General features: G+C 39.1%; 1 protein-coding gene across 1 annotated transcript in view; it reads left to right on the top strand.

Annotated features, from left to right (window-relative positions):
• Positions 1 to 13,083, top strand: part of TOX3 (TOX high mobility group box family member 3) — a 106,250-nt gene that overhangs the window by 79,328 nt on the left and 13,839 nt on the right. The window contains exon 3 of the mRNA XM_047077444.1: positions 1,824 to 2,078. Within this exon, the coding sequence (XP_046933400.1) occupies positions 1,824 to 2,078 (255 nt within the window). The remainder of the gene's footprint in view (positions 1 to 1,823; positions 2,079 to 13,083) is intronic.

Below are 13,083 nucleotides of genomic sequence, written 5' to 3'. Positions count from 1 at the left end.
ACTGGGATACTCTGAGTTGGAAATTCACACATTTGCTTTATGTTTTCTGTCTGTGTCATGATTACCCTGACCATTTTTAAAGTACTTTAAATATTTATTGAAATAATATTTCAAGTGTTAATTACAGTGGTAATGAAAACAGCCAAATGCCACATATCAAGAATGAGTGTTTATCCGTATTGTTAATGTGATATGTTAGATTTCATTAAGCAGTAATGGGGTAGCAAATGAGTCACAAATTACAGTTGCATCTGTTACTAGACCACATTAGTGCCAAAATAACGGCAAATGCAGCCATAGGGTTACGTTCATTAGCCAACCACGTTTGTGGCCAATCCATCCCTTTGTGTTTGGGAACTCGGGGTACCGCAGTAAGAAATTGACGTCTTTTGGGGGGTCAGTATTAGAATAAATATGTCAGGGAATCTAATACTTCATTCTAGCTTTCAGACATGTTTTTGTGCTATAATGTTTTTGCATATGTCGAATCTGCTGAGAACCTCAAGATGTTCACCTGTCCCACCGTAGACTCCCATAGCTTGTGACCTCTTTATTTCTGGTGAGATACAATTAACAGTGGACAGGTTCTATATGCACAGAATGTTTTTTTTTTTTTCCTTCAGTTTGTTTCTGTTTTCTCTCAAGTGGTTATTATGTATCATCATTGATAGTTCGAAGAATGATGGTTTTCCATTCTTAATTAGTTCTCTTAACCGATTACAGCAGATCCAAATTAACTTGCACCAGTTAATTCTTCAAAAAATGGTATTAATAATGAACTATAGCTTTGATCCTCTGAGCTAGAAAGAATATCTGACCCCTTCACCCTACCCAAAAGAATATCCTAGGCCTTGACTACTGCCCCCCGCCCCCCCACCAATCTAAGTTCTATTTTAAGAAAGGTGGTTGGTGTAATAGAACATGGAAGCCCTCATTTACATCAAAAGGCCCCGTTTTAAAACACTGTCTTTAAGGATCTAAGGTCCTTATTTACTTAGGTCTTGAGAGATAACACTTGCTTAAGTAAATGAGCCAGTACAGTTAGTACATGTATATCAGTGTATCTCTGTGCTCATTCTATAGATAGTCTTCCAGACTTGAAGACTCCTAAAAATGTTCTGATAGATACACATTAAAATCATCATAAAAGCGAATAAGTCCCCCTTATTATTTTAACTCTCCTTTTTATTTTATTTAAAATAAAAGCACTGGGACCTTTTAATATATGCTCTGATAATCCTTACGTAAAATTTTGTATTCTGAACTGTAACAATTTCCATAGAAGCGTTCTCGGCACTTGGGAATATACCCATAAGGAACTTTAAAAAGCAAACCACCAATTTCATATTACTTGTTTTATATGTTGTGGCAGAAAGTAAACATGTGTAATGTTCACTCCTGGATTAATGTTGTGTGTGTGCACCACAAAATCGTCAGCATTTTATGAAGCATGTGGATAATGTAAGCGGTTTGAGCTGTTTCGCTAACATATCAATAAAGTGGCAATTTGTTATATAGCCAAATCTAATGTCTCTGATGCTCCAACTAACAACAAAGACAGATGTTGCTAATTAAGTACGCATTAAAAAACTGTTAATACTGATACTCCATTAAAACCATATGATAATGAGACTTAAATCTTTAATCAGAATGATCAGCAAAACTTTATATATGGAAATCTGTGTTTAAGATGTTTTCATTTGAGAAATAAATATTTGGCCTAGCTATGCCGTGTTTTCATGCAAAATCTTTCTTCTTCCCTCCAAGGAGAAATAAGATATCGGAATAGAATATGAAGATGTCTGTGTTTTGTTTCCTTTTAGCAGACATTCCATACGCCAAGCCTCGGGGATGAGGAGTTTGAAATCCCCCCTATCACGCCTCCTCCAGAATCAGACCCTGCCCTGGGCATGCCCGATGTTCTTCTACCCTTTCAAGGCCTCAGCGATCCGTTGCCTTCCCAGGGAAGTGAATTCACACCCCAGTTTCCCCCTCAAAGCCTGGATCTTCCTTCCATAACAATCTCAAGAAATCTCGTGGAACAAGATGGCGTGCTTCATAGCAGTGGGTTGCATATGGTAGGCACTACATTTATTGCTTGAAAGTGTTTTTTTTTTTTTAATCATTGCACTTCTCATGGTAAAGACCAGGAGTCTATGTTCTGAAACGTGCTCCGCCTATCTACTGATGGACGTGAGGACTGTTCTTCCTAGTGCCATTTCAGTGCAGGGACAAGAGGGTTATGGGTTGGTTCATGATCACCTAAAGGAGGATGACCCAGCAAGATCCTTCCGATTTGAAATGATTTTCAACAAGTCTGATTCGTTGGCTTGGAATTAGCCAATCTTCCCTTGGCTTTGGTTTACCACAGAGATGTCCTCGAGTTAGAAGTTTGCCCAGGAGAGATTTGAGAAATGGAGGCCCTTATCTGGTGCCGAGGTCTTTTGCATTTGTTGGATTGTGACATGATGTTTATTATGGTACATGTTCTGTTCCTACCTCAAATGAAATCTCAAACTGTGATACGGAAAAAGGGAAGAAGAATAATTTCTTATCACCAGCAGAGGAAAATATAGAGTGAGTTATTGTGTGAAATATACCTAATTGTGTTATTTATTGTCATAAACACGGAATAAGGCACTCCAGAGAACCAAGATCACTAATGCAATAATTTTGGTTCCATTTTTCTTAGTGTGCAATTATAGTCAGCAATCACCAGAGTAAATCTGCTTAAGTATTTTAAACTCTTCTGCTGGGATTTTTTTTTTTTTCCCCATCATAGTGTATAATACATTTGTGTCGATCTAGGTGAGGTACTAAGCAGACATTTTAAAACAAGATTAATAGTTTATAGGGCTTTTTTTTTTTTTTAACCCTGATAAAATGAAACAGATGTGTTGGTATAACACAAAACAAATCCTATTGCTTGTTTACATATTTCTCTGCACATTAGGACCACGCCAATGATGTTTATTGGTTTCATTGTTAATTCCCCAGATAACAACAGATGATTGCAAAGTATGTAGTAGATTAGCAGTGTGAAGATTCAGCGTGCTCTCTGAAATATAAGATTGCTTTCCCAAATAGGATTGACGCAACATAATTTTCTTTTGCCTGTGATCTCTTGTGTTTGAGCTGAACATCGGGTTTTTAGTTTTCCTTTTTTGTCAGAAAAGAAGCAGCAAGCAGTCAGGAAGTGGTCATTAAGTATTCATAAATGTTCCTCACCCTCACAAATGTTTCCTGTGGACTTCCTTACGTTTTTGTCCCTTTGACACTGGAATGGGGGGTTCTTGTCCTCTGTTCCTCTACAGTCAGGCTTATAGTGCGGTGCCTGGAAAGTCATAAAAATAAAAAAGGGTGTTTAGTCACCAAGGGAGTTTACCAGGGCTCACCATTATTCATAGATGCTCAGCAAGGCCGATGGAAGTTGCAGAAATAGTTAAAAGACCATATAATGCGTGCTAAAATGTGTATTTTATTAAATTGGTAAATATTTATTAATAATATAAGAATCTGCCTTTGAATTAAACATCTGATGAATTACCTTGCCTTAAAGCTATAAAACTGTTATTGCTGCTATAAAAAAGTGTAAAGGAGGCATTTTGACTATGAAATTTCATTTCATGGTCAATTGAATTTACTATATTGGAAAGAACTAAAGATGGAATCATAAAATAATTATGATATTCACATACACTTAAAGAACAATGCTTTCACGGACTGGCCTTGGGAGAGAGGACTCAATTTTTAATGCTTCTTTTGTAATGTATTGCTAATCACTAAAGCAGTTGAATTATTTCATTGATTTTTAAGGGTATAAGTACTTTAGCTAAGTGCATGCTGTTGTCATGGTATTTACATGGACCTCATCACATTTATTGGTGCCTTTCTGAAGTTTCGCTGAACCTGAGTGATATTTATTTTGGCTTGAAACAAACTAATCTTGTTGAAAATTCTAGTAGAATTTCACCTTGAAGAAATGTCATGGGATTTTAAATCACAAATGTTGGAAAAAATAAAATGTACTTGGACAGAATTATGATGAATACAACGTGTCGTTGGCTTTGTTCTATGCACTACCTGACATGTTCACCTATAAACTTGAATTCAGAATCGCCAGAGGCATGGTTAAAAATAGGCTATGTCAAGGTTCTTCTATATCTCCCTCCGGGTACCGAGTTGGCTGGCTACATCATAATACTCCACAGCAGCTCCTCAGAGATTTCCCTTCGGAAGGTCACCAGAAAAATAATAAATAATACTTTATACATCATGCATTCGGCTTCCCAGTGTGCAGTGGATATTTCATACCTTATGCAAGTAAGAAGTTTTATTATCCAAATGAATATGGCTGTCTGTTAAGGTTTGCTGTGGTGAATTAAGACTCTCATAGAAGAAGAAAAGCCAGCTTGTTTATGTTGTATCGAACCAGCTTTTCTTCAGAGCTTCATTGGTTTTCCTTTAGAAAGACTGACAGTTTTGTCACATTACTGATTAGCTGCATTTTTGTTGGCAACAAGCACGACGTGTTTATCTTCCTTAAATTTATGCCATCATATTTAAAAACAGAAAGCAGGAACAAAAAGGAGGGATTAAAAAGAGCCCAATGATTAGCATTCACATTTCAAAATATGCAAATAATGCCCTCGTAGTCAGAAGCAAATTGTTGAAAAATTGAATGTCGATGCGTTTGTGAGTTCAAAGAACAACCTTGATTTGCTTGTGGCGGATGTGTATATTTTCAAACAGGATGTGGTCGGCAAGTCAAAGCCAGCAGTGTATTTTGGTTAGAAAAATCTTTACCTCTAAGCATTATTGTCAGTTCAGATGATCATCTGGAAATTATTTTAATCTACAAAAGATTGCAATTCTAAAAATCTACAACGTGCGCTCCAAAGGGTTGGCTGGTTTTTTTTTTTTTTTTTTAACACCTCTCTATAATCTGCCCAGCCTGCTGAGTAGCATTGACATCAGTAGTACATCAATTTCAGAAAGTGGATTATTTTTACTAGACAGCTATTGTGACATATTGGGTCAGTCATAAATGAAAGATATTCATGCAAGCATGCAATACTTGTAATGAAGTCTCACTCTGACCTTCTGTATGATTGATTCTGTAATTTAGTTTTCTCAGGCAGTGCCTGAAATGAAATGAAATCATGTTGAACAAGTTTTGAATACCCACAGTGCACCAGGAGAAGAAAAATCTGCAGCCCTAGAGGCTTGAGAGAGAGCAGCTGAACGATTTATCTCTGTGCTATTATAGCCTTTGCCAGCGTTCAACATTTCTTTTTTTTTTTTTTTTTTTTCTTATTTGGCTTAAGTACTTAATTCTGCAGGTAGCTGTAAATGGGAAAATAAAATGCTGTTCAGATTTAAAATGACAGGACAGGAGTATGTGCAGGGGACTGATAAAATATCTTGAATAGAACTGACCTTTCATGTAGCTGAAAGTTACTGGGGGATTCATCCTCATAATTACCATATAGATTATTTTTATTTCTTTCCTGCAATGAAACATTTCAGAGAGCAGTAGTGCTGATTGAATGAAAATTGAACTTGTTAACATTCTTTTCAGCTTAGCCTGTTGTACATAACAGAAGGTTAGCTTTGATGAATTTCAGAATTCTCTTTGATATCCAAGAAACAGACAGTAAAATAATTGTCTCTGGTCTGATATTTTGTATGCCCCCCAAAAGAGAATTTATAAAACACACTGATAATTCACATACTTTTTCTTCATACATTATATTTCATGTTTAGAGGACTGACATTTTCAGTTTGATATTGCTTTGGATTTCATTGTGATACCACATGTTTATAGAAAATGCTACTCTGGTCGCTCTGGTAATATCAAACGTAGCGTGAGGGACCAGAAGAGGATGGAAGTAAGGGAGGTGTATTTGAGTACGGGAGTCTCTGTACCTAGTAAGGAAAAAGAAAAAGAGAGATAAACGTCCTATGGAAGAAACGCATGCCCAGAAGAAAATTAAAAGCTTTTAAAATATTCATAAGACTCTGAGGTCACCCTCTATACACAGATGCCACTTTTGACCAGAGAAATGGGAATATAGCAAAATGGCACATCTAAAATTACCAGGCTTATTTTCCAAGTTTTACTTTTTCACACCATCATTTGTTGTGGCTCCAGTTTCGAAGGTGAATTATTTTTGTTTTTACGAAATGACTTTCATGCCGTTTTTATACTTTAAAAAAATCTTACATTTAGAGAAATAGACTTTCAATTAATACATTGTTTTAGCAATGTTGCCTAATGTGTTACAGATAAAACAGTTATTTCATGGGTCATTAATGTGTTTAATGCGTGGAACGTTCTATTAAAACAAGCCCTTATTATTGTTATGAACATGCTCATTGCCATTGTCAATAGGGTCTGCAGAGCTGCATTCCACAGGATTGCCTTGTAGCCACTGGAGGGACCAACAGTCTCTCATACAAATTGAATGATGACTTCGTTTAGATTTATTTTTGATCAAGTGATGGTCAAAAAGCATTCTTATTCTGAGTTAACACTGGAAAAGGCACAGCTTACCTAAGCAAAACACTCGCTTTGAGTGGAACTAATTCAAGTCCAGATTGTATAATTGAAACGGTGTGAACCTTTAACAGATATTTGCTTAGACCTACTAAGTGCCATATATTGTTCTTAACCGTTAGAGACGAGACTGATTACGCTATTTATAAAGTTGTTTTCTTGGCTACCAGTGTCTGTTCCATGTAATACAAAAACCACAGAGTCTGATGACTATTTTACAGATGTTTGTCATCCAAAGTCACTTTCTAAAAAAATTTTTTTAATGTTTTTATTTATTTTTGAGAGAGAGAGAGAGAGAGAGAGAGACCAAACACAAGCAGGGGAGGAGCAGAGAGAGAGGGAGCCACAGACTCTGAAGCAGGCTCCAGGCTCTGAGCTGTCAGCACAGAGCCCGATGCAGGGCTTGAACCCACAAACCGTGAGATCATGAGCTGAGCCGAAGTCAGTGCTTAACCGAATAGGCCACCCAGGCAGGTGCCCCCAAAGTCACTTTTAATTTAGCTGTTACTACACCTTGGCAATTGTCTGCCAAAAATGCACAGGCCGCAGACATTTTTTATGGGCTGCCTTTCTTTGTCGAGCAAATAGCCTTGTACCATACACCGCTTAAAATAAATATTCTTTGTTCTTCTTGGCCTGTAAATACTCACTGACCCTGAACGTACGAGTGCTGTCTTTAAGGTCAAGTTAACGTTAGGCTCATCTATTAAAAGAGGAGCGTGTTCCAAACTTTTCCGCTAAACCTGCTTAGCTTGTGTGCAGTATGACACATGGTCACGTGTTTGATTGATCACATGCAAGAAAAAGCATCGTTAGAAAGTTATACTGTGATTTATTTCTCCCTATCTTGGTTTTAGCATGTCTAATCTATAGCTACCAACTATACTGTGGTATTGCCAGTAACTCCCAGTGGGTCAGGGACAGTAGAGACACCATTTTCCATCCCTCAGATTCCCGAATAAAACTGGCTTGAGGACTCCAGTGTTTTTTCAGAGGGATGGGTGTTACTTTCCATGCCACTGCCCCATCCTTTCATTCATGACACCTGTCGCCCTTTGACACGGTTTCCGTTGCTTGTTCACATCCTGTCCCCTCCTCTTGCCTGTGTGAAGTGGGCAGAACAGGGTCTGGGCTGGAATACAATTCCAGGCTCTCAGTAAATATTTTATTCGTCGAATATATATGCACGAATGAGAGAACGGCAAAGGAATACGTATTTGCTGTGAAGAGAATACCTTGACCACTAAATAAAAAAGTGGAGGAGGGGGGTTTGAAGTTCCAAACAGCTGTGAACACGGAATCCCCCTTTAAACTTTCCATTTAGACCCGAATAAGATAAGCAGGGAGCTGACTCCTTGGTAAAACAAAGGAGTCACAGGGTATATCGCTGAAATACCATTAAGTGTTTTATGGTAAACTCTTGGAAATTTTGTTTTGCTAAGAAACTATTAATTAGCTCTCGGGAAGACTGTGTTTCACAAAACACTCATGTGTAGGTATGTTTGATTACAACCCTGAGAGTAGCTATTAAGTAAAAATTATCTATTTTGGTGAAGTTCAAGTTTGTGGTATTGAAGGTCTGTAATTATCATTGGTATGCATTTGTCACACCTGTGTTTGTTTCAGGGTTCACTGGGGGTCGCAATATACTAGCTTTGCAGGGCAGCTGCCTGCTGTTCACTTGGAAACAAAGTTTTAACGTTGCAGTAGACGTAACTTAAGTAATGGAGCATAAAATTACCGGGCCTGAATTTCATATTTGTACTTCTCTGATCTTTATTAATATGAAGCAATTTTTATTACTCATAATTGTTTAATTGCTCCGTTTCTCAAGAAATATTGATTGAAAAAAAACACCACAGTGAAAAATGTGATTTAGTCACACTCGCTAATATATTTGGGTTATTTGCTTCTTAATTAGATGCTATCCTCTCTTATGAAAACCTAACATTGGATGGTTACAGAGAATATTTATTTGCATGGAAGGTGCGTATCAGATGTTTCAAGGTCCTTTATGATAAAATCAACCCAGACAGAAGTCAGCACCACTGTCGTGAGTAAAAGGAAATAAAACAGAGTAATAATGTGTGGTTTTAAAAATAAGGAATCAGTTTGAAAGCCTCTATCTTCCATTTGCACAAGAAACCAAAACCCAATGCTAGAGGATGTGTAATTACATAGTACTGAGCGGGCAGCAAGAGATAGTACAATAAATACCAGGGGTGAGAGGGAAAAGAGTCCCTGTTCAGGCACCAAGATGTGATAGAGGCCCAGACCCTTGCTCCAGACCTGATAGAATGAGTGAAGACAGATTTTAATATGTAGAGGAGGGAGAGTTTTGTTGGCTGAGAAAGTCTGAACAAACTGCTCATTTCCCACCCCCACACCCCCACCCAGAATCCCCACATATCTTTGTATGAAGTATGGCGGGGGGTAATATCCCGTTGTGATTCATACAGGGAGGACATTTTTCACCTTGCCAGCCTCCTTCAATCTTGATTAAGTCTAGGAGAAAGTCTCGGTTTGGGACTAATAAGTCTTTCACCCCTCTTTTATCTTTCTAAATAAGAGAAAGCAAGGCTCACAGCCTTAGGCAGGCCCCATACCTTGACCGTAAAGGTGTTGTTTCCTTTCCTTGGTATTTATTTGGCAGTCCATTGATGCGGGTGTCCCCGGTTTTTAATTTATGCTAGTGATCCAAAGTTTCCTTTTTATTTAACCTAAAACTATTCAGATTTTAACAGTTCACTCAAATGGTTAATGTTCGGTAATAGACTAGATTTCAGGCAATTTAAGAAAATGAGGGACCACCACCAGAAATCTCCGTTCCTTGGTTTCCTGTTAAAAAAAAAAAAAAAAAAAGACAGAGAGGCTCTTTTATCAGGTGGAGAGAGGAGCCAGTCTCAGCTGAGCACTCCCCACACCAAGACCTACACAGGCCATGAAGGCTTCGTTGAACTGTACTTCTAGGCAAATAGAAGACCCTGCACGTCCTATTATTTTGTGAAATCCATGGCCTGTCCATTCAGAAAGAATTGGGTACTCTTCAAAATGTAGGAAATGTAGGTTAAAGTGTTAGGATATATATTTGTGTTATAAATATAACACAATTGTCCCCCACTGATTTCAATGGGTTGCCCATGAAGTGCAATCAGTTACTACTATTGGAATAAATAATCCCCCTAGATAGATACAAAGCCTTTAAATTTATCACGACATCCTTCTACACTATGAATAAAATCCAGACTTCCTAGGATCGACTACAAGACTTGTCACGTTTGGCCATTCCTTGCCTCTACAGCTTCAATGCCAGTCTTGCTTTTCCTGGCCCAGTAGTAACACTGGCCCCTCCTTTCCTTCCTCATGCACCAGGCCTTTGCACATATTCTGCTCTGCCTTCGATGCTCTTCCCTCTTTTCTAGCTGAGTAGCTTCTATTCTCCCCTTATACCTCAGCCCTAGTGGGTCACCTCCTCAGGAAGCCTTCCCTGATTACCCCCACCCTTGGCACCATCTGGCTCGTTGCCACCTCCCCAGCCCACTGAATGTCACTCTTCACCCTGCCTACCCTGCTCCCGTCTGTACTGGCATCCTTTCCATTTCTCAAGCAAGCGAAGCTCTCTCCAAACCTCAGACTTTGCACGTGCTGTTCCCTCTGCCTGGAACATGATTCCTGTACCCTTCTTTCCTGGCTAGCTCCTCATGCTCCAGGTATCTGCTCAGATGTCCTCGCCAAGAAGCCTTTCGTACTGACCCATCAAACGTAAACCCTATTCTTGTGCCAACTTTTTTTCTTTAACCTCCTTACTTTCCTCACAGTATTTATCACAGTTTGTGTCTTGTTTATGCGAATGTTTTCTATTCTTACCAGCAAAACATAGGCTGCGGACACTCCCTCCACACCCAAGATGATGTTTTCCATTATATTTGTCTAATGAAGCAGTTCTCAAATGAGCGGGATTTTGCCCACCAGGGGACATTCGCCAATGTCTAGAGACATTTTGGCTGTCACAACCAGATTGGGGAGTGGAGGCTCCTGACACCTAGTGTGCAGAAGCCAGAGATGCTTCTAAGTCGTCTACAATGCACGGGAGACCCCTCCCCCAACAAAGAATCATCCAGACCACAGTGTCAGTCCTGCTGAGGTTGGGAAACTCTTATCTAATAACATCAGAGGACAGAGTGAGACGAAGAAGAGAGAATGAGTTTTTCCCAAAGGATGAACTGTTTTAGGAAATGATACACGTGAACCCTGCAATTGTGAAAGCTACCAGCCTTCCGTTCTTATGTGGGATATAATCGTGGCAATCTCTTATAACCCGCTAGTTGCTTTGCCTTTCAGTGATCGTTGGTAAGGCTTTAGGACTTAATTTTAGGGGCACCTGGGTAGCTCAGTCGGTTAAGCGTCTGACTCTTGATTTCAGCTCAGGTCATGATCTCACGGTCCATGAGTTCAAGCCCCACCTGGGGCTCTGCGCAGACAGTGTGGAGCGTGGCTGGGATTCTCTCTCCCTCCCTCTGCCTCTCCCCTACTTGCTTCCTCTCGCTCTCAAAATAAATTAAAAAAAAAATCTTGTAAAGACTTAATTTTAGTAAGTGAGAGGTAATGATTTTCAAAAATGCATTAATTTCTTAGGGCTGTATCTGTGGTTATACATTTCTTTATTGTGTCGTGACTACTGGGAGAAATTGCGAGCTATTTTTGAGGAGTATATATGAATTATTCTTGCCTACACTTTGTCAGAGTATATTTATTAGTCCATTCTAAATCATGTTTAATTTGGGTAATGCTTAAAAGAATCACGTGCTAGCTTTCTAGTTTTCAAGGATTGAGCATTGGTATATTGGTTTCTCTGGCCTGGCACATAGCAGGTGCTTAATAAATACCTTTAAACTGAACTGACATCTTTCTTTTTTTAAGTGGGAGTCCTAAGATCAAAGGAAGTATCTTTCAAAGGGTACCTTTTTTTTATGGAAAATGATTGGAGCTGCTAAGAATCAACAAGTTCCCCAAGGCACTTGTTAATAATTGGTGGCCCTAAAGGAACTTGAATTTCTAAAGAGACACTTTCACTACTAATCTTCTTGTTCTGTAATAATCATGCATAGAAAGTTATTATGGCATAATTGTGGACCATGGCAAATGCTAGCACATTTTGATGCATCAGTTATGTGGTTCAGGGGTTACTGGAAAATATGTTAGAGGACCTTGGTGCATTGTCCTATGGGAGATAAGAAAAATGGCGCCAGCATGATTGGGGGTCTGAAGGCTATGTGGATGGCTCGAAGTTTTGGCAAGGCCTGGGCCCCACCACCAGTATGTTTCAGGAGTAGTTTTCTCTCTGTCCCCAAGGTAGAAATTTCTTGTTATTTCTCTCTCTCCCTCTCTCTTTCTTAAGTGAAATGTTACGAGCACTCTCAATTTATAAAATAAATGAATATAGACTGCTTTCATTAAAAGGGGGGTGATGGCAGTAGAGAGCCTGGGGCCCCATTCATTTCTTTCTGTCAACACATGTCGCCACTGTTGGGCCATGGCTCCCGAGAGCGCTGTTTTCCCATCAAGCTAGCTCAGTGACACTGCAGGTGGAATTTAGAAAGAGCTGATGAAGCCAAGAAAACTTACTTCTTGGCCTTCTGTTTGACCAGGAGCTCCGTTTGAAAGGCAGTAGGTGTGGGATAAGTCAATCAAATACCTGTATGTGCTGAATTTCATAGGCATTGGAGCAAAGCAAGTTCTCTGTTAATGAGAAAGTTGTGTAAATCAGATCATCATATTTCATGGTCACGCCAGTTAGCTGATTTATTATTTTACAGTCAGAATTGAGATACGCAATTTAAATGTAATCTGGAAGTTCCTTGTAAATACTTAAAACATCTAGATTTAAATAAGTCTGAAAGGACTATTAAAGTGCATTCTGAAAGACCTATATGGAGAGTAGAATTAAAAATAAGATTGCTTGGGTGCCAGGGTAGCTCAGTTGGTTAAGTGTCCAATTCTTGATTTCAGCTCAGGTCATGATCTCACAGTTTGTGGCAATGAGTTCTATGTTGGGCTCTGGACTGACTGTACCTCTGGAGCCTCCTTGGGATTCTGTCTCTCCCTCTTTCTGCCCCTACCCTGCTTACGCTGTCTCTCAAAATAAAAAAATAAACTTGAAAAAAAAGAATAAGATGGGGCATCTGGGTGGCTCAGTCGGTTAAGTGTCTGACTTTTGGTTTTGGCTCAGGTCATGACCTCGTGGTTTGTGGGTTCGAGCCCCACGTGGGGCTCCACGCTGACAGTGCGAAATCTCTCTCTAGCCCCCCCTCTCTGCCCCTCCCCTACTCATGTGTGTTCTGTCTTTCAAAATAAATAATAAACTTTAAAAAAAGTTACAAATCAATCAATAAATAAAAATTTTTTAAATGAAAAGAGTAAGATCACTCAGTTGTCACTAGCTGGAGGGTAGAAGCGACCTAAGCAAGCAATGGTGGAAATTGAGAAGAGCATGGGAGAGCAGGTAGACAGCTCAAATTTTTTAG

The sequence above is a fragment of the Lynx rufus genome, unplaced genomic scaffold (assembly GCF_022079265.1).
Source record: "Lynx rufus isolate CCGP_SWC_20201006 ecotype Redwood Valley unplaced genomic scaffold, mLynRuf1.p SCAF_16, whole genome shotgun sequence".
Classification (NCBI taxonomy): domain Eukaryota; kingdom Metazoa; phylum Chordata; class Mammalia; order Carnivora; family Felidae; genus Lynx; species Lynx rufus.
The sequence above is the reverse complement of the archived record's forward strand: the minus strand, read 5'-3'. Positions and strand labels throughout refer to the sequence as shown.